The sequence below is a fragment of the Pristiophorus japonicus genome, chromosome 4, assembly GCF_044704955.1.
Source record: "Pristiophorus japonicus isolate sPriJap1 chromosome 4, sPriJap1.hap1, whole genome shotgun sequence".
NCBI lineage: Eukaryota > Metazoa > Chordata > Chondrichthyes > Pristiophoridae > Pristiophorus > Pristiophorus japonicus.
In genome coordinates this window covers 209,501,713-209,523,489 of record NC_091980.1, presented here as the reverse complement: position 1 = coordinate 209,523,489, position 21,777 = coordinate 209,501,713, and the positions used below count along the sequence as shown (strand labels likewise).

Here is a 21,777-nt window from a genome sequence, read left to right as displayed (position 1 = left end):
ATCAACCCGAAACATTAACTCTTCTTCCTCTCCACAGATGCTGCCTGACCTGCTGAGATTTCCAGCATTTTCTCTTTTTATTCCAGATTCCAGCATTTGCAGTATTTTGCTTTTGTATTAGATACTTCCAGCACAGTTTATGCAACTATAAAAGGCCCTCCAACTGGATAAATACTAGAATTCAAAACTGGGTACTCAAAAAAAAAAGAAAACTGGTACGAATTGAATAAGCAGTGTGTGTTTAAGCACCGAATCATGTAAAGTTCAACAGAATTGTTGATATATGAACTGAAAGTGATTGAAGCTTTGGTCACTGTGGCAATAACCATTGTGTAACTACTGTACTGAAATTAATTTTTAAGCTTCGACCCATACTACAAATGATAAAATCCTGATTTCCTCCCATAGGTAATTAACTGAATGAAAAGATAAATTAGCTGAGCTGCTAGAATTATTTTCTCTAATCTGCTTATTCACACCCTTTTTACAGTCTGATCTACAAAGAACTTTAAACTTGCTTCAGATAATTGGAGAAAGTGCAGTGGATGGTTTTAAAATCTTCCAGCAAATATTTGGACATATGCCGTGAATTTCTTGGAACTTTTCTGTGTAACTATGGCGTAAAAGCGGCATGTGTCGTTTGCTTCCCCCGCCACCCCACCGGAGGAAATTTGTGCGTGACTGATTAATGCTGGTTTTACACTGAAGCATCGCCATATTGTGTATTTCCTTGATCGTTTGAACTTCAGAAATTCATCTGCTGAAACTCTCTGCTGTTCATTTACACAACTCCAACCCTGTGCAAAAGCCTTACTTACATGAATTTCCTGGATTTACGCAAATAATACCCTGGTGTAGATTTACGCCCAAAATTTAAAAATCAAGTCTTACCGATGCCTGCACTAAACCAAAGTTCTGTCAATCTCAGTGCACCAAAAATGTTTCAGACACAAACACCCCCACCGGTCCATTCAGACGGACTAAACAGCTGGAGTAGCCTTCCCAATGCGCATACCCATGTTGTGCATAATAATGGCAGAAGAAAAGAAACAGTAGAGGCATAGGCTAATGAGCTCCGCAGGAAGTTTGCCCATAAGTGCCCGTCAGAAACACTGATGCAGAAATCGGTGTAAATTCTGCTCAACTGTGATTTAAGAAATTTGAGGACATAAAAATCAGATAGCCATGTGGTGAAGAATAGAATACTAGAATCTAGTCTTACTTGCTTACAAGCCCTTATTTACAGAGACACACATTACATACTGTGCACCCCCAAGATAAGCTTGCAACCCTTCCCCACCCTATTCCCAGATATGTATGAGCACGAGAGAATCCCCAAATAATAGCTACCACCTGAATATAATTAACACCCAATTACTATACATCACTTGAGTATAATTAACACTAGATAGATGAGCGGAGACTTCAAAAACAAAATTAATAACTATTTAAATCATGACTCTTCTATGGTTTTGCAATATATCTATAGACTAATAGCTGACATCAGTCGTCGGAAAAATGCTGGAACCCATTATTAAGGAAGTGGTAACAGGGCACTTAGAAAATCATACTATTAGGAAGAGTCAATATGTTTTTATTGTTTAACAAATTTATTAAGAGTTTTTTGAGGATGTAACTAGCAGGGTAGATAAAATGGAACTAGTGGACGTAGTATATTTGGATTTTCAAAAGGCATTCGATAAGGTGCCACAAAAAAGGTTGATACTTTCACAGAGTTGGGGGTAATATAAGAGGATTGGGTAATGGAAGAAAACAGAGAGTAGGAATAAACGGGTCATTTTTGGGTTGGCAGGCTGTAACTAGTGGGGTGCCGCAAGGATCAGTGCTTAGCCCTCAGCTATTTAAAATCTATATAGAAACATAGAAAATAGGTGCAGGAGTAGGTCATTCGGCCCTTCGAGCCTGCACCACCATTCAATAAGATCATGGCTGATCATTCACTCGTACCCCTTTCCTGCTTTCTCTCCATACACCTTGATCCCTTTAGTCGTAAGGGCCATATCTAACTCCCTCTTGAATATATCCAATGAACTGGCATCAACAACTCTCTGCGGTAGGGAAATTCCACAGGTTAACAACTCTCAGTGAACAAGTTTCTCCTCATCTCAGTCCTAAATGGCCTTACCCCTTATCCTTAGGCTGTGTCCCCTGGTTCTGAACTTCCCCAACATTGGGAACATTTTTCCTGCACCTAACCTGTCCAGTCCAGTCAGAATTTTATATGTTTCTATGAGATCCCCTCTCATCCTTCTAAACTCCACTGAATACAGGCCTAGTCAATCCAGTCTCTCCTCATAGGTCAGTCCTGCCATCCCAGGAATCAGTCTGGTGAACCTTCGCTGCACTCCCTCAATAGCAAGAACATCCTTCCTCAGATTAGGAGACCAAAACCGAACACAATATTCCAGGTGAAGCCTCACCAAGGCCCTGTACAACTGCATTAAGACCTCCCCTGCTCCTATACTCAAATCCCCTAGCTATGAAGACCAACATACCATTTGCCTTCTTCACCGCCTGCTGTACCTGCATGCCAACTTTCAATGACTGATGTACCATGACATTCAGGTCTCGTTGCACCTCCTCTTTTCCTAAACTGCCGCCATTCAAATAATATTCTGCCTTCGTGTTTTTGCCACCAAAGTGGATAACCTCACATTTATCCACATTATACTGCATCTGCCATGTATTTGCCCACTCACCCAACCTGTCCAAGTCACCCTGCAGCCTCTTAGCATTCTCCTCACAGCTCATACTGCCACCCAGCTTAGTGTCATCTGCAAACTTGGAGATATTACATTCAATTCCTTCATCCAAATCATTGATGTATATTGTACATAGCTGGGGTCCCAGCACTGAGCACCCCACTAGTCACTGCCTGCCATTCTGAAAAGGACCCGTTTATCTCGACTCTCTACTTCCTGTCTGCCAACCAGTTCTCTATCCACGTCAGTACATTACCCCAAATACCATGTGCTTTAATTTTGCACACCAATCTTGTGTGAGACCTTGTCAAAAGCCTTTTGAAAGTCCAAATACACCACATCCACTGGTTCTCCCTTGTCCACTCTACCAGTTACATCCTCAAAACATTCTAGAAGATTTGTCAAGCGTGATTTCACTTTCATAAATCCATGCCGACTTAAATTTAATGACTTAGATGACGGGACCGAGTGATATGTATCCAAATTTGATGATGATATAAATCGAGGTGGGAAAGTAACCTGTGAAGAGGACACAGACCTGCAAAGGGATATAAGCAGGTTAAGTGAGTGGGCAATGTGGGGAAATGTCAGGTGATTCTCTTTGATAGGAAGAATAGAAAAACAGAATATTTTTTAAACGGTTAAAAACTATTCATTGTTGGCGTTCAGAGAGATTTAAGTGTCCTTGTACAGGAATCACAGTATTAGTGTGCAGGTATAGCAAGCAATTGGGAAGGCAAATGGCATGTTGGCCTTTATTTCAGGGGGTTAGAGTACAAGAGTAAGGAAGGCTTTGGTGAGACCACATCTGGAGTATTGTGCACAGTTTTGCTCATCTTATCCAAAGAAAGATATATTTGCCTTAGAGGTGGTGCAACAAAGGTTTACGAGATTGATCCCTGGGAAGAGAGGGTTGTATTATGACAAGTGTTTGAGTATATTGGGCCTATACTCCCTGGAGTTTAGAAGACTGAGAGGTCATCTTATTGAAACATATAAGATTGTGAGGGGGATTGACAGGGCAGATGCCAAGAGGTTGTTTCCCCTGGTTGGAGAGTCTAGAACTAGGGGGCATAGTCTCAGGATGAGGGGTCGGCCATTGAAGACTGGGATGTGGAGGAATTTCATCACTCAGAGGGTTGTGAATCTTTGGAATTCGCTACCCCAAAGGGCTCTGAATGTAGAGTCGTTGAGTACATTCAAGGCTGAGATAGATAGATTTTTGGACTACAGGGGAATTAAGGGATATGGAAATAGGATAGGAAAGTGAAGTTGAGGTCGAAGATCAGCCATGATCTTATTGAACGGCAGAGCAGGCTCAAGGGGCCATATGGTCTATTATGCTCCTATACAACCTCCATCAACTGTATTTATCAGAATAAAATGCTAATAAACTGCTGTACTTTGAAACATACAGACAGAATGAAATTTTGGCACATATTGACAGCAGAAAAGATTGGCAGCTGTTGTTTTCCATTATGCACATGAACAAATTCCAACTATATTTCCTCGCAGCCACAAAACAAATGGTCACTTCTTTTCATGAAATTCCGAGATATGACTTTTTACTTTCAGATTCAAAATTGAATATTTTCAAGTGAAATTGGTAGCTACCAGTTGCAGTTATCCTGACAGTTCTCCAATATCCCCAGTGCTTGTGTCAGAACTCATTAAGACTATTTGCAATGTCAGTCCAGTGTCTCTAAACTACGTGAGCAACCTACTTACCTCTTGGAATGGATTTTTGTTTCTTGGAACGGAGCTGCAAATGTAGGCAAACAAAATTATTGATAGAAATCTTAATGTTAATGGCAGTACAAACTCGTCACTGGAAAATGCTTGGACAGAAAATTTATTTTACAGGAAAAAATAGATCGTAAAACTGAAATAACCATCTATATTTTCTTTAGCTCTCAGTTACCCATTTCTATGTAGAATATAACCAGCATCACTGTAAATCAGTACTCAAGCATTGATGAAGAATTATAAAGCAGCATGATCATTTGAACTTGGAGGAATTTTTTCACTATTTTGTTAGCAATGTTTGATGCATCAATAATTAAACCCTATTAATTAATCATTTAAAAAAGTTATTTAAGATGTTGTGTACGTTTTCATCCTTCCATGTCCTTGGATTAATAGTATGTATTGCATGGATATTAATCTTTGGTTGCCTAATGATGACAGGTGCCCAACAATGCATATTTTTTCTGGATTCTGACAAGTTTAGACAATCTGTATATTATCCAAAAATAGCTTAATGTCATTGTGCTTCCAAAGTTAGTTTGATTAGGGCAGGGAAAATAAAGTACGAGAGGAAGCTTGCAGGGAACATTAAGATGGACTGCAAAAGCTTCTATAGATATGTAAAGAGAAAAAGGTTAGTAAAGACAAACGTAGGTCCCCTGCAGTCAGAATCAGAGGAAGTCATAACAGGGAACAAAGAAATGGCAGACCAACTGAACAAGTACTTTGGTTCGGTATTCACTAAGGAGGATACAAACAACCTTCCGGATATAAAAGGGGTCAGAGGGTCTAGTAAGAAGGAGGAACTGAGAGAAATCCTTATTAGTCGGGAAATTATGTTGAGGAAATTGATGGGATTGAAGGCCGATAAATCCCCAGGACGTGATGGACTGCATCCCAGAGTACTTAAGGTGGCGGCCTTGGAAATAGCGGATGCATTGACAGTCATTTTCCAACATTCAATAGACTCGGGATCAGTTCCTATGGAGTGGAGGGTAGCCAATGTAACCCCACTTTTTAAAAAAGGAGGGAGAGAAAACAGGGAATTATAGACCGGTCAGCCTGACATCGGTAGTGGGTAAAATGATGGAATCAATTATTAAGGATGTCATAGCAGCACATTTGGAAAGAGGTGACATGATAGGTCCAAGTCAGCATGGATTTGTGAAAGGGAAATCATGTTTGACAAATCTGAAATTTTTTGAGGATGTTTCCAGTAGCGTGGACAAGGGAGAACCAGTTGATGTGGTTATTTGGACTTTCAGAAGGCTTTCGACAAGGTCCCACACAAGAAATTAATGTGCAAAGTTAAAGCACATGGGATTGGGGGTAGTGTGCTGACGTGGATTGAGAACTGGTTGTCAGACAGGAAGCAAAGAGTAGGAGTAAATGGGTACTTTTCAGAATGGCAGGCAGTGACTAGTGGGGTGCCGCAAGGTTCTGTGCTGGGGCCCCAGCTGTTTACACTGTACATTAATGATTTAGACGAGGGGATTAAATGTAGTATCTCCAAATTTGCGGATGACACTAAGTTGGGTGGCAGTGTGAGCTGCGAGGAGGATGCTATGAGGCTGCAGAATGACTTGGATAGGTTAGGTGAGTGGGCAAATGCATGGCAGATGAAGTATAATGTGGCTAAATGTGAGGTTATCCACTTTGGTGGTAAAAACAGAGAGACAGACTATTATCTGAATGGTGACAGATTAGGAAAAGGGGAGGTGCAACGAGACCTGGGTGTCATGGTACATCAGTCGTTGAAGGTTGGTATGCAGGTACAGCAGGCGGTTAAGAAAGCAAATGGCATGTTGGCCTTCATAGCAAGGGGATTTGAGTACAGGGGCAGGGAGGTGTTACTATAATTGTACAGGGTCTTGGTGAGGCCACACCTGGAGTAGTGTGTTCAGTTTTGGTCTCCTAACTTGAGGAAGGACATTCTTGCTATTGAGGGAGTGCAGCGAAGGTTCACCAGACTGATTCCCGGGATGGCGGGACTAACATATCAAGAAAGACTGAATCAACTGGGCTTGAATTCACTGGAGTTCAGAAGAATGAGAGGGGGTCTCATAGAAACATTTAAAATTCTGATGGGTTTGGACAGGTTAGATGCAGGAAGAATGTTCCCAATGTTGGGGAAGTCCAGAACCAGGGGTCATAGTCTAAGGAGAAGGGGTAAGCCATTTAGGACCGAGATGAGGAGAAACTTCTTCACCCAGAGAGTGGTGAACCCGTGGAATTCTCTACCACAGAAAGTTGTTGAGGCCAATTCACTAAATATATTCAAAAAGGAGTTAGATGAAGTCCTTACTACTAGGGGGATCAAGGGGTATGGCGAGAAAGCAGGAATGGGGTGCTGAAGTTGCATGTTCAGCCATGATCTCATTGAATGGCGGTGCAGGCTCGAAGAGCCGAATGGCCTACTCCTGCACCTATTTTCTATGTTTCTATGAGAAATTATATTCTAATACAACACTCTGGCTTTCTAAATCCATTTCTTCATGCACATATTGTCTAGTACAGAATAAATTGCTGATAAACTATTCCAGCTTTGGGGTTAGAAATGATGGATAGACATTATATATTGAAACTGATCAACAAAACACAGTAACTGCACAATAACTTCAACATGTGTTTCTATAAATGTATAATCAGCATATTAACAGTATACTAAAGCAATTAGCTATCATAAACTGTGACCTTTCACAAACATCAAATGTTACTGGAGAACTGTTCCAGAAAGCTGGATTTTATTAATTAATAATTATTCCCTTATAATTCTATCACAATTTAAACTCAAGCTCAAACATCAACTTCAGAAAGAACACTGTACTATGTACTACCTGTAATTTAAAAAAAAATATAAAGTATGTCAATTTGATTCTTTGAATGCTCTTTTTAATTTATCTCAAGGGATGATGCTGGAAATTTAGACCTTTTATAACATATGAGATTACTCAAGAATGTTATACCAGTACTTAAAAAAAACATGTGATTTACAGTAATAGGTAACCTAGATCTTTGAGGACACCAGGCTTTTATTCCCATCTCTATGAAATGGCACATTTTTGCAAAGGCTATTCGGCCAAATCTTCGTGCTTATGACACAATCAGCAAAGTTGTGCTTCCTCTAACCTGAAGATTTTCTCCCCCTCTCTTGAAGGTGGTAATTCATGCCAGAATATGATCCCACTGGTGCTGCCAATCTTTGGCACCTTTCTGAAATAGCTATTCCTCAAATGGAAACTAAGCTGGTGGGGAAAGGATGGGGGAGGACTAGCTGAAGTGCTCTTGCAGAGAGCCAGCATGGGCTTGATGGGCCAAATGGCCTCCTTCTGTGCTGTAACCATTCTATGTCTGCAGGCACATCATGGCTAAGTCCCATCCTGTTGTCACTGTACATCCACAAAGGCACACACTTTTGCATAACTTCACTAGATAGTGATCAGGAATGGGATTAATTGTTATCACAAACCCAAGAGACATTCAGGTTGACAATAGCTTCCTCACTGCCATCTCATCTAAGATCGTGGTGCACATTGGTACCAATGACATAGGTAAAAAAAGGGATGAGGTCCTACGAAACGAATTTAAGGAGCTAGGAGCTAAATTAAAAAGTAGGACCTCAAAAGTAGTAATCTCGGGATTGCTACCAGTGCCACGTGATAGTCAGAGTAGGAATCGCAGGATAGCGCAGATGAATACGTGGCTTGAGCAGTGGTGCAGCAGGGAGGGATTCAAATTCCTGGGGCATTGGGACCGGTTCTGGGGGAGGTGGGACCAGTACAAACCGGACGGTCTGCACCTGGGCAGGACCGGAACCAATGTCCCAGGGGGAGTGTTTGCTAGTGCTGTTGGGGAGGATTTAAACTAATATGGCAGGGGGATGGGAACCAATGCAGGGAGACAGAGGGAAACAAAAAGGAGGCAAAAACAAAAGACAGAAAGGAGATGAGGAAAAGTGGAGGGCGGAGAAACCCAAAGCAAAGAACAAAAAGGGCCACTGTACAGCAAAATTCTAAAAGGACAAAGGGTGTTAAAAAAACAAGCCTGAAGGCTTTGTGTCTTAATGCAAGGAGTATCCGCAATAAGGTGGATGAATTAATTGTGCAAATAGATGTTAATAAATATGATGTGATTGGGATTACGGAGACGTGGCTCCAGGATGATCAGGGCTGGGAACTCAACATTCAGGGGTATTCAACATTCAGGAAGGATAGAATAAAAGGAAAAGGAGGTGGGGTAGCATTGTTGGTTAAAGAGGAGATTAATGCAATAGTTAGGAAAGACATTAGCTTGGATGATGTGGAATCTATATGGATAGAGCTGCAGAACACCAAAGGGCAAAAAACGTTAGTAGGAGTTGTGTACAGACCTCCAAACAGTAGTAGTGATGTTGGGGAGGGCATCAAACAGGAAATTAGGGGTGCATGCAATAAAGGTGTAGCAGTTATAATGGGTGACTTTAATATGCACATAGATTGGGCTAGCCAAACTGGAAGCAATACGGTGGAGGAGGATTTCCTGGATTGCATAAGGGATGGTTTTCTAGACCAATATGTTGGGGAATCAACTAGGGGGGAGGCCATCTTAGACTGGGTGTTGTGTAATGAGAGAGGATTAATTAGCAATCTCATTGTGCGAGGCCCCTTGGGGAAGAGTGACCATAATATGGTGGAATTCTGCATTAGGATGGAGAATGAAACAGTAAATTCAGAGACCATGGTCCAGAACTTAAAGAAGGGTAACTTTGAAGGTATGAGGCGTGAATTGGCTAGGATAGATTGGCGAATGATACTTAGGGGGTTGACTGTGGATGGGCAATGGCAGACATTTAGAGACCGCATGGATGAATTACAACAATTGTACATTCCTGTCTGGCGTAAAAATAAAAAAGGGAAGGTGGCTCAACCGTGGCTATCTAGGGAAATCAGGGATAGTATTAAAGCCAAGGAAGTGGCATACAAATTGGCCAGAAATAGCAGCGAACCTGGGGACTGGGAGAAATTTAGAACTCAGCAGAGGAGGACAAAGGGTTTGATTAGGGCAGGGAAAATGGAGTACGAGAAGAAGCTTGCAGGGAACATTAAGGTGGATTGCAAAAGTTTCTATAGGTATGTAAAGAGAAAAAGGTTAGTAAAGACAAACATAGGTCCCCTGCAGTCAGAATCAGGGGAAGTCATAACGGGGTACAAAGAAATGGCAGACCAATTGAACAAGTACTTTGGTTCGGTATTCACTAAGGAGGATACAAACAACCTTCCGGATATAAAAGGGGTCAGAGGGTCTACTAGTAAGGAGGGGGAAACTGAGGGAAATCTTTATTAGTCGGGAAATTGTGTTGGGGAAATTGATGGGATTGAAGGCCGATAAATCCCCAGGGCCTGATGGACTGCATCCCAGAGTACTTAAGGAAGTGGCCTTTGAAATAGCGGATGCATTGACAGTCATTTTCCAACATTCCATTGACTCTGGATCAGTTCCTATGGAGTGGAGGGTAGCCAATGTAACCCCACTTTTTAAAAAAAGGAGGGAGAGAGAAAACAGGGAATTATAGACCGGTCAGCCTGACCTCAGTAGTGGGTAAAATGATGGAATCAATTATTAAGGATGTCATAGCAGTGCATCTGGAAAATGGTGACATGATAGGTCCAAGTCAGCATGGATTTGTGAAAGGGAAATCATGCTTGACAAATCTTCTGGAATTTTTTGAGGATGTTTCCAGTAAAGTGGACAAAGGAGAACCAGTTGATGTGGTATATTTGGACTTTCAGAAGGCTTTCGACAAGGTCCCACACAAGAGATTAATGTGCAAAGTTAAAGCACATGGGATTGGGGGTAGTGTGCTGACGTGGATTGAGAACTGGTTGTCAGACAGGAAGCAAAGAGTAGGAGTAAACGGGTACTTTTCAGAATGGCAGGCAGTGACTAGTGGGGTGCCGCAAGGTTCTGTGCTGGGGCCCCAGCTGTTTACATTGTACATTAATGATTTAGACGAGGGGATTAAATGCAGTATCTCCAAATTTGCGGATGACACTAAGTTGGGTGGCAGTGTGAGCTGCGAGGAGGATGCTATTAGGCTGCAGAGTGACTTGGATAGGTTAGGTGAGTGGGCAAATGCATGGCAGATGAAGTATAATGTGGATAAATGTGAGGTTATCCACTTTGGTGGTAAAAACAGAGAGACAGACTATTATCTGAATGGTGACAGATTAGGAAAAGGGAAGGTGCAACGAGACCTGGGTGTCATGGTACATCAGTCGTTGAAGGTTAGCATGCAGGTACAGCAGGCGGTTAAGAAAGCAAATGGCATGTTGGCCTTCATAGCGAGGGGATTTGAATACAGGGGCAGGGAGGTGTTGCTACAGTTGTACAGGGCCTTGGTGAGGCCACACCTGGAGTATTGTGTACAGTTTTGGTCTCCTAACTTGAGGAAGGACATTCTTGCTATTGAGGGAGTGCAGCGAAGATTCACCAGACTGATTCCCGGGATGGCGGGACTGACCTATCAAGAAAGACTGGATCAACTGGGCTTGTATTCACTGGAGTTCAGAAGAATGAGAGGGGACCTCATAGAAACGTTTAAAATTCTGATGGGTTTGGACAGGTTAGATGCAGGAAGAATGTTCCCAATGTTGGGGAAGTCCAGAACCAGGGGTCACAGTCTGAGGATAAGGGGTAAGCCATTTAGGACCGAGATGAGGAGAAACTTCTTCACCCAGAGAGTGGTGAACCTGTGGAATTCTCTACCACAGAAAGTAGTTGAGGCCAATTCACTAAATATATTCAAAAGGGAGTTAGATGAAGTCCTTACTACTCGGGGGATCAAGGGTTATGGCGAGAAAGCAGGAAGGGGGTACTGAAGTTTCATGTTCAGTCATGAACTCATTGAATGGCGGTGCAGGCTAGAAGGGCTGAATGGCCTGCTCCTGCACCTATTTTCTATGTTTCTATGTTTCTAAGATCAGTTAACTTGGAATCTGTTTGAATGTACTACACCTTGTGGTTCACTTACCCATTGATTCATTGGGAAACCCAGTACTGAAAAGTTTATTGTACACTAACAAACAAGTTAATCTTGTAATATTTGGGATTTAATGCTAGTGTACTAGAAAGATGAAGATTTGCTGCAGTGGCCTGGTGACACCGTGTTAGGGGGTGAAATTAACAGTGCACAGCACCAAAATTCTAAAATGGGTTGTTGTTAATCTCAGTCAATCAGTCTGTTGGGGAAAGCATTTCCCCACAGGAAAAGGGTAAAAAAAAACTCTAACAAGAATTCAAAAATAAATACCAAAGGATATTAAAATTTATAATTCTTGTAACTCATTTTTAAAATGAGTGCTTATGACTGGAGTCCTCCTTTGAATTTATACTCTGCTAAATGGAAAAAGTAAATATTGCAGAGACATATTCCATTACAAATTACTAATTTTGTAAGTTACAACTTCTTTTACATAACCAATTGTTTTACAATTTTTTGTTTTAACTTCCACTGCGCAAGTTCTCTTGACCTATAACATCCATCCCATTCTATTACATTTTGAACATGTGCTCTTTAGATGTAATATACATTTGCTGCTGTGTAGTAAATCATAGTGAGCTTACCTCTCACTGCCACGAAGCATTTTTGGATCAAAATATCTGTAGTCATCGGTTTCCTATAGAAATAACATTGAGGATTTTAGTCCAGAGGTAGAATTACTCCATGAAAGGAATGGAGGGAAATTTGCTAAATTTTTGCATTATGTTAAAGTGAAATTAATATTGTTCAGCTTGACTGGTGAAGCATGCAGGACATTGCTCCCACAAAATCAGACTGGCAATTTCAATAACTGTTTGTTGACATGTTCTTACCTGCTTTGCTACGGAGACATGGAAACTCTATGTTGCAGTTAACTGTTAACATTAACATTTTTGAGCACTGGCATCAACTTTAAGATTTGGAAATGTTTAGGTTTATGTAAAGAACAGATTTTCTTCAAAATTAAAAATGTAATGATGCATGACATCAGCATGTAGAAGGAGAATTGATCATGTCACTAGCCATGGAAACACATACTGTGCACTAAGTTGGTGTTTGGATGTTTAATTCATTCCACAGATGGTAGGACCAGCAACCCATCACTAAAATATTCATTACACATCTCAAAAAGACTTCCTTAGCTATATTAGGTGCCAAGAATTGAAGCATTAATCCAAAGCCTGTTCCAATCTGTTGGTTAATTTAAAATATGCTTCACCCAACTGATTGCTAGAGATACAGTAATTAAAATGAAACATACTAAATAATCTCCATAAACCAGTTGCTCACATTTAAAAAAGCAATGTTAATTTATTTTTCTCCCTCCTATTTGGATTCCCCAGAACAGAGTATGACTGCAACTTGCCCAGAGCTCTGCTAACGCTGATGCAAGGTAGTAGTCTGGGAAGACATGTTTTCCAATTGTCCCCCCCCCCCGCCCACCGCCCCGCTCCGCCGCTCTCTTCCACCCTGCCAAGATTTGTAACTCACCATGTGGGAAACTGCAGGAGTGATTGCATTCTAACTCCTATACACAATGTGTCGACAGACTAGTGTATGACACTGCATCAGTTTGTACCATTAAGTTCAGTGATCAATTTAAATGCTTGGTTCACGGTAATTTATGAGCAGTTCTGTCTATTCATGTCTAATTCACACTATTTTCAAATCTCCTCTTAGCCTTTTCTGCTCTAAGGACACAACCTTAGCTTCTCCAGTCTATCCCTCATCCCTGGATCTATTCTAGTAAAATCTCTTCTGCACCCACGCCAAAGCCTTCACATCCTTCCTAAAATGTGGTTCCCAGAATTGGACACAATATTCCAGTTGGGGTTGAACTAGTGTTTTATATCAGTTTAGCATAACTTCCTGGCTTTTGTACACTATGCCCCACTTATAAAGCCCAGGATCCCATATGGTTTATTAACTGCTTTGCTAACCTGTCCTGCCACCTTCAAAGATTTTGTACACAAACAGCCCCAGATCTTTGTCATGTACTCACTTTAAAATTGTACCATTTAGCATGTATTGTCTCTCCTCGTTTTTTGTACCAAAATGCATCCTCACACTTTCCTGCGCTGAATTTCATCTCCCATGTATCCGCCCATTCTACCAGCCTGTCTTGAAGTCTATTACTATTTTCCTCACTGTTTACCACACTTCCAATTTTTGGGTCATGTGCAAATTTCAAAATTGTGCCCTGTACCCCCAAGTCCAAGTCATTAATGTATATTAAAAACAGCAGTGGTCTTGGCACTGAACCTTGGGGAACATCACTGTATACCTCCCTCCAGTCTAAAAAACAGCCATTCACCACAACTCTCTGTTTTCTGTCCCTTAGCCAATTTTGTAGCCATGCTGCTACTGCCCCTTTTATCCCATTGGCTTCAATTTTGCTAACAAGCCTAATATGTGGTACTTTATCAAATGTCTTTTGAAAGTCCATATACACACCATCAACTATACTATCTTCATCCACCCTCTCTGTTATCTCATCAAAAAAACTCAATCAAGTTAATCAAACAATATTTGCCCCAAACAAATCTGTTCTAGCTCTCCTTTATTAGTGCATGCTTATCGAAATGGCTGTTAATTTTCTCCTGGATTATTGTTCCTAAAAGCTTCCCCACCACTGACGTGAAACTGACTGGCCTGTAATTGCCAGGTTTATCCTTCTCCTCATTTTTGAACAAGGGTGCAACATTTGCAATCCACCAGTCCTCTGGCATCACCCCTGTATCTGAGGAGGATTGGCAGATTGTGGCCAGCACTTCTGCAATTTCTACCCTTGCTTCCCTCAGCAACCTAGGGTGCCGGGTGACTTATCCACTTTAAATACGACCAGCCTTTCTGGGGCCCAAATTTCCCCAACCCCTTTTTCTGGTGCACTCTCCCGAGATGCACCGACTTTGTGCGCTCAAAACGGCGGCAAAAAACATACTCGGGATTCTGGCTGCTCTGCCTGGTGCTGCGCTCCTCGTGGAGTGGGGGGTGGAGCTACAGCCCTGCGCCGAAAACAGTGCCAGTAGCTGCGCACATGTGCAGTAGAGCGGTCGCGCATGCGCAGTAGCTACTCCCATGATTGTAATGATGATGCCTGCAGAACGCGTCCCGCCCCTATCCCAGGCCAAATGGCCTGCCGCAACTGCCGGCTGCAAGAAACAGGTTGGTGCGGGGAGACTGAGTTTTGATCAGTCGGGGAGGGGAAGGAGTATTGTGAATGGGAAGAGAAGGAGAAATCACATTAATTTCAAGTGATGAATCAAGAAATTTGAAGTTGCAAGCCTGTGTTTTCTTTTAATGACTAAAATTTTAGATGCAATCATGTCAATATATGCTTGTATTTTAAAATAAATATTTTAATATTAAGGTAATTAAAGCATATGTATATTAACACTTAAATAATTTGAACAACCTGTCGATTTTTTCCCCCTGCTTTTCTCCTTCACCCTCCTCCCATCCCAAAGCGGGAAGCCTTCAACTGCAGACCCGGTGAGGCGGCCGAATCCGACCTCATCAGACTTCCAGAAACGGGGATTTTGACTCTCCCGGCTATGGCTGACCTCAACCTTCAGCCCTGGTCACCTCTGTCTCTCCAACGACTTCTGCTTAATGATTTATCTAGCACTTAGTTTCTCCAGCGACCAAGTGCCGACTTTTGGTTAATGATTTGACCCGCCCCCAACCTCCCCCAGGGCTGAATTCGGGTGTGCTGGCCGATCTCCGAACTCCTTTCGGGGCTAAATGGAGTCGTCTGCGGTCCCTCATGTGAGGGAGCTGAAGTCCCATGCCTCTGCCAGGTTTCAGGCTGCCGTTTTTAAAGCCCGACCAAAAACCCGAAAAATGGGCAAGAAGGGAAAAAATTCCCGCCCGAAAAGGGTTGAAAGTCGGTGGGGCGGCAGCCCTGGTCGGTCTCTGCAGACCTTAGTTTCTGCTGTTCTTTCGTAAGGAAAGAACAGGGAACAATGTTTAAACTTATTGTTAACAAATCTTTCAGTTGGTGCTCTAGGTGCAGGGTTCCTTGTAATTTTTAATGTGTTAATTAATTGCTTATTACTTTTTGTGCTTTGTTTAAGTGCTTGGTGCTTTAAATGTACTTACCTGCGCTGATTTCTTAACTCTCCGCAAGGTTTTTCTGTGCGGCCACAAGTGGTCACATACGCTGGCCTAAGTTAGTTTGGAGTAACTTTTAGCTGTCTATACTTCCTTAAATGGCCAAAATAGGCCTAAGTGGCTAGTAACGCCCCCTTTTGATAAAAAAACCTAACTAACTCACTTATACTGGAGCAAATTAAATGGGCAGAATTGTGATTTTTAAGATTTAAAAAAATCTAGTTTCTCCAAAAGAAACGGAGCAAATCCTGGCCAAACTTGGGTCCTCTTTATACATTTTTATCTCATTCAATAATACAGCAACCTCCTTATTTACCATAGCTTTAGCAAAGTCCTCTTCTTTGGTAAACACCAATGCAAAGTACTCATTTAGTACCTCAGCCATGCCTTCTGTCTCCACCAATAGATGAGTAACTATTTTATTTTCTTCTGATGCTCCTTCTGGAAGAAATCACCCACATACATGCCATTCTATTATCGTATTTCATCTATTGCCTCCACCCAAATATTGAATTGCAAGTCACTGTTCCTATGTTTCCTCACATAGTGAATTCTTGATCTCAGATCAATCATTGGGGGAAGCAATTAAACTTTGGCGCTCCCAAAAAGAGTGAAGAAAAATCAGAGGTGAATCACTGTGTTAAGCCTAGTGATTAGTTAAAAATGGTATTAGCAGTGGTCTGAGATCAGATCATCTGGCACTCACTCCTGACTGGAAAATGTTGCCTGGAGCAGAAACCCAAGGAGAGAACTAAAGGATAAAAACTCAAGATTACCAATTTAAAAATCAGGCTTAAACATAATTTAAAAAATGGGATTTTGTAAAATATCTGATATAACCAGGTCTGATACTTTATTACTAACATTATTATTCAGAAGATCAAAATCAGGCTTGTATTTTTCAATTCACAGACTGTGAGAAGCAACAGTGTGTCAAGAAAACCTAAGCAGCATCATAAACTGTTAATGTGTTCAAACATTCAAATTAAATTTGGGATTTTGTAATCAGATACTATAAAGAATTGTTATTGTTAAAAGTACCTCTGACTAAATCCTTTAAAAACGATATTTAGAAGTGAACACATTATTCAATATAATGAATGTAAGTACTTTGAGAAATTTCCCCCCTCCTACACATCACAAGCTTTTCTCCTTTTGCATTTATATCAATGATTTTGTTGGCTTTTGGGACAGATTGCCCTTTTCTTGGCATACTTATTTTTTCTAAGTCAAAGCTAAAACTGGACACAATGAGGTTATTGATACAACGGTGTCAACACTGCCTCAGTGGTTGCATTTGCGCCTGAGTCAGCAGACCCAGATCAAGCATGATTAGAGATTGGGTGGATAACTGGATCAAGTTAGAATGGGGGAGGGACACAAATGGGAAGAGGAGAGGCTGGAGGTAAGGGAAGAAGAGGGAGAGAGAAAGAAGGGAAAAAGTGAGTACCCTCCCTCTCTTTTTTCCTATCCTTTCCCTCTCGTTAGAAACATAGAAATTTACAGCACAGAAGGAGGCCATTTTGGCCCATCATGTCTGCACCGACCGACAAAGAGTCGCACGGCCCTCAATTAGCAGCCCTGAAGGTTACATATAAACCTATGAGCAATGGCGGACAGGTAAAGAGCATTCAGCCCAGCCAGTCCATCCCACACAACTGTGATACCCCATTTTTTGCAACATTTTACACTTCACCCCACCCAGAGCCATGCGATCTCCTGGGAGAGGCAAAAAAAGTTAAAAACTCAGGCCAATTAGGGAAATAAAATCTGGGAAAATTCCTCTCCGATCCATCCAGGTGATCGAAACTAGTCTAGGAGATCACGCTGGCCGTATTAGATTCTATGATGTCTGCGCCAGCCAACAAGAGGTTATCCAGTCTAATCCCACTTGCCAGCTCTAGGTCCGTAATCCTGCAGGTAACGGCACATCAAGTGCACATCCAAGCACCTTTTAAATGTGGTGAGGGTTTCTGCCCTCACCACCCTTCCTGGCAGTGAGTTCCAGACCCCCACAACCCGCTGCGTGAAGAAGCTTCCCCTCAAATCCCTTCTAAACCTTCCACCAACCATTTTAAAACTATGCTCCCTCGGAACTGACTCCTCCACCAAGGGAAATAGGCCCTTGCTATCCACTATATCCAGGCCCCTCAAAATTTTATACACCTCAATGAGATCTCCCCATAGCCTCCTCTGTTCCAAGGAGAACAAACCCAGCCTATCCAATCTGTCCTCATAGCTAAGATTCTCCATTCCAGGCAGCATCCTCTCCAGTGTAATCACGTCTTTCCTATAATATGGCGACCAGAACTGCTATACGATTTAAGCATAACCTCCCTGCTCTTGTATTCGATGCCTTGGCCAATAAAGGCAAGCATTCCGTATGCCTTCTTAACCACCTTATCCACCTGGCCTGCTACTTTCAGGGATCTGTGGACAAGCACTCCAAGATCCCTTTGTTCATCTAGACTTCTCAGTGGCCTACCGTTTAATGTGTATACCCTTTCTTTATTAGCCCTCCCCAAGTGTTTACCTCACACTTCTCCAAATTAAATTCCATTTGCCACTGTTCTGCCCACCTGACCAGTAAATTGATATCCTCCTGCAGTCCATGATTTTCCTCTTCATTATTAGCCACACAGCAAATTTTTGTGTCACCTGCAAACTTTTTAATCATACCTTCTATATTCAAATCTAGATCATTGATGTATACCACAAAAAGCAAGGGACCCAGTACTGAGCCCTGTAGAACCCCACAGGAAACATCCTTCCAGTCACAAAAACATCCATCAACCATTACCCTTTGCTTCCTAACTCTAATTTTGGATCCAACTTGACACTTTGCCCTGGATCCCATGGGCTTTTACCTTTGTGACCAGTCTGCCATGTGGAACCTTAGCAAAATCTTTGCTAAAGTCCATATACACTACATCGTACGCACTACCCTCATCGACCCTCCTGGTAACCTTCTAGAAAAATTCAATCAGGTTAGTTAAACACGATCTTCCCTTAACAAATCCATGCTGACTGTCCCTGATTAATCCTTGCCTTTATAAATGTAGATTTATCCTGTCCTTCAAAATTTTTTCCAATAATTTTCCCAACACTGAGGTTAGACTGACAGCCCTGCAATTGCTCGGCCTATCCCTTTCTCCCTTCTTAAACAAGGGTACCACGTTAGCAGTCCTCAAGTCCTCAAGTCCTCCGGCACCATGCCTGAATTCAAAGAAGACTGGAAAATGAGGTTCAAAGCCTCTGCTATTTCCTCTCTTGCTTCACTCAACAGCCTGGGATGCCTGAGGACTTATCCACTTTCAAAGCTGCCAAGCCCCCCCCCCCCCGCCAATACTTCCTCGCACAATGTCTATTCCGTCCAGAATTTCATACTCCTCCTCGATAGCAGTATCTACATAGCCCCTTTCCTTTGTGAAAGCAGACACAAAGTATTCATTAAGAACCATGCCCACATCTTCCTCCTCTACACACAGATTACCCTCATGGTCTGTAATAGGCCCCACCCTTTCTTTAGTTATCCTCTTACTCTTAATATATTTATAGAACATCTTTGGGTTTCCTTTGATTTGACTTGCCAAGAAATTTTCATGCTCTCTCATAGCATTCCTAATATCCTTTTTAATTTCACCTCTGAACTTCCTACATTCCTGCAGAGATTCTACAGTATTTAGCCATCGATTTATAACATACACCTCACTTTTTTCTTTATCCTCCCCTGTAGGTCCCTAGACATCAAGGGGGCTCTAGAATTGTTATTCCCACCCTTTTTTTTTTTAAGGGCATATTTTTGGCCTGAGCAGTCCGGATCTCCTCCTTGAATGCCTCCCACTGTTCCGACGCTGATTTATCCACAAGTAGCTGTTTGCAGTCCACTGTGGCCAAATCACTTCTAAACTTAGCAATGTTAGTTTTTCCCCAATTTGGGACTTTAATTCCTGGTCTATCCTTGTCCTTATCCATAACTACCTTGAACTCTTATCCATAACTATCTTGAATCTGACTGAATTATGGTCACTGGCACTGGCACCCAAGTGCTCTCCCACTGATACCCCTTTCACCTGCTCAGCTTCATTCCCCAAAACTAAATCCAGAATCCCACCACTCCCATGTTGGGCTTGTTACACACTGACTAAAAAAGTTCTCTTGAATGCATTTTAGGAATTCTTCACCCTCTATTTATCCCAATCAATATTAGGATAGTTGAAATCCCCTACTACTATTACTGCCCTATGGTTTTTGGACTTCACAGAAATTTGCCTACATATTTGCTCTTCTACCTGCCTCCCACTGCTGGGGGGTCTATAATACACATCCAGCAGTGTGATCGCCCTTTTAAAAAAATGTTTGTTCAACCCATATGGCCTAATTTGATGATCCCTCTAACATATCATCCTCACAGTTGTAATAGTTTCTTTAATCAATACCGCAACCCTCCGCTTTTTACCCCCTCTCTGTCCTGTCTAAAAATCCTGTAACCAGGAATATTGAGCTGCCAAACCTGCCCCTCTTTCAGCCATGTCTCTGTAATGGCTATATTGTCATACTCCCAAGTGTCTACCTATGTTCTCAGCTCATCCGCTTTATTTACTATACTCTTTGCATTGAAGTATATATCATTTAGCAGAGGAAGACCTCCTTGATTACTACTTACTAACCATTGTTTCCTCTGTCTTACAAATTCACTTTCTACATTCTTGCTTTGCAATTTCAGCTTTACTTCCTTCCTTATTGAATTTGTTCTCAGGTTCCCATCCCCCTGCCAAGCTAGTTCCCCTTCCTTCTCTCCCTTTTTATTGTATAACTGATGTGCAAGATAGGCGTTTGTAGATGATCTGAAGTGTGTTCTCTTCTTCAAATGACACACAGGATGTATTCTCAAATTAAAAATACTAACTGACTGGGCAAATTAAAACTCATCACTGGCATGGACCTCTTGTTGCAAAAGTCCAAAGAATTTCATCTAATACTCCTCAGGCTTTTATACACAGTTTTGCGCCAAGACACCAAGGACTTTAGAATTAAATACCTACTTAATTTTCTCTTCCATTCACACACACAAATAGAACCATTGTTCTGCAACACAGAACCTGCTCATTAAGTCTATTACTTAACTCTTCTTGATACACAAAAACCCCACAAATGTATGATTTATAAAATTTGGACAGTACTTCAGAGTAAAAAGTTTCAGAAATCATAAGCATGACTTTCCATTCTTTCCCAGTACTATACACACAGTCTTATCGTAAACAGCTGTTTAGTTGAGAGTAAAAACAGAAAATGCTGGAAATACTCAGGTCAGGCAGCATCTGTAGAGAGAGGGTGGAAGGCAGAAGAGATTAAGAGACAAAAGGGATGATGGTGCAAGCGAAAGGAGACTCATCTTTTGTTTCTTAACTTGTCCATTACCATCTCCTTTTGCCTTGTACCATCATGTAAAAATCTGTTACATCGCTAACTTTTTCCAATTCCGACGAAGGGTCATCGACCTGAAACGTTAACGGTTTCTCTCTCCACAGATGCTGTCTGACTTGCTGAGTAGGTCCAGCATTTTCTATTTTTATTTCAGATTTCCAGCATCCGTAGTATGCTGCTTTTGTATAGTTGGAAGTAATTGTTACATCAGCACATTTCTATTAGGGGTTAAATACTCTAGTCTTCGATATTGCATGAGTAATTTGTACTGATGAGTAGCAATTCACCACATATTTTTACTTATTTCATCTGCAATCTTCCAAATAACAATACTAAATATGTAATTCAAATGAAAATGTACATGTGGAACTGGGTAGCGCAGTCCTCCTCAGCTGCTCCATAATATTTAACACCGTCGACCATGCTATCCTGCCATTTCACCTCTCCTCCACTGTTCAGCTCCATGGGATTCCCCTTTGTGTGGTTCTATTCCTATCTATCCAAACCCAGACAATGCATCTCAAGCAATGGCTTCTTTTCCAACCACAAATAAAAAGATGAGCATCACCACCTTGAGTCCCCCAAGCATCGATCATTAGTCTCCTCCCCTTTTCTCATCTACGTGCTGCCCTCACTAACACCATCTATAGGCACAGGGTCAGCTTTTGCTACTGACTGCATACCCCTCTCAGCCACTCGGTCAGGTTGAACCATATGCATATTGTAGATATTGTTTACTGCAGAAATGTC

General features: G+C 41.7%; 1 protein-coding gene across 1 annotated transcript in view; it reads right to left on the bottom strand.

The window, feature by feature from the left end:
* Nucleotides 1-21,777, bottom strand: part of scfd1 (sec1 family domain containing 1) — a 255,518-nt gene that overhangs the window by 24,470 nt on the left and 209,271 nt on the right. Inside the window, exons 21-22 of the mRNA XM_070877445.1 lie at nucleotides 12,072-12,124; nucleotides 4,452-4,485 (exon numbers count right to left, since the gene is read on the bottom strand). Of these exons, the coding sequence (XP_070733546.1) occupies nucleotides 4,452-4,485; nucleotides 12,072-12,124 (87 nt within the window). The remainder of the gene's footprint in view (nucleotides 1-4,451; nucleotides 4,486-12,071; nucleotides 12,125-21,777) is intronic.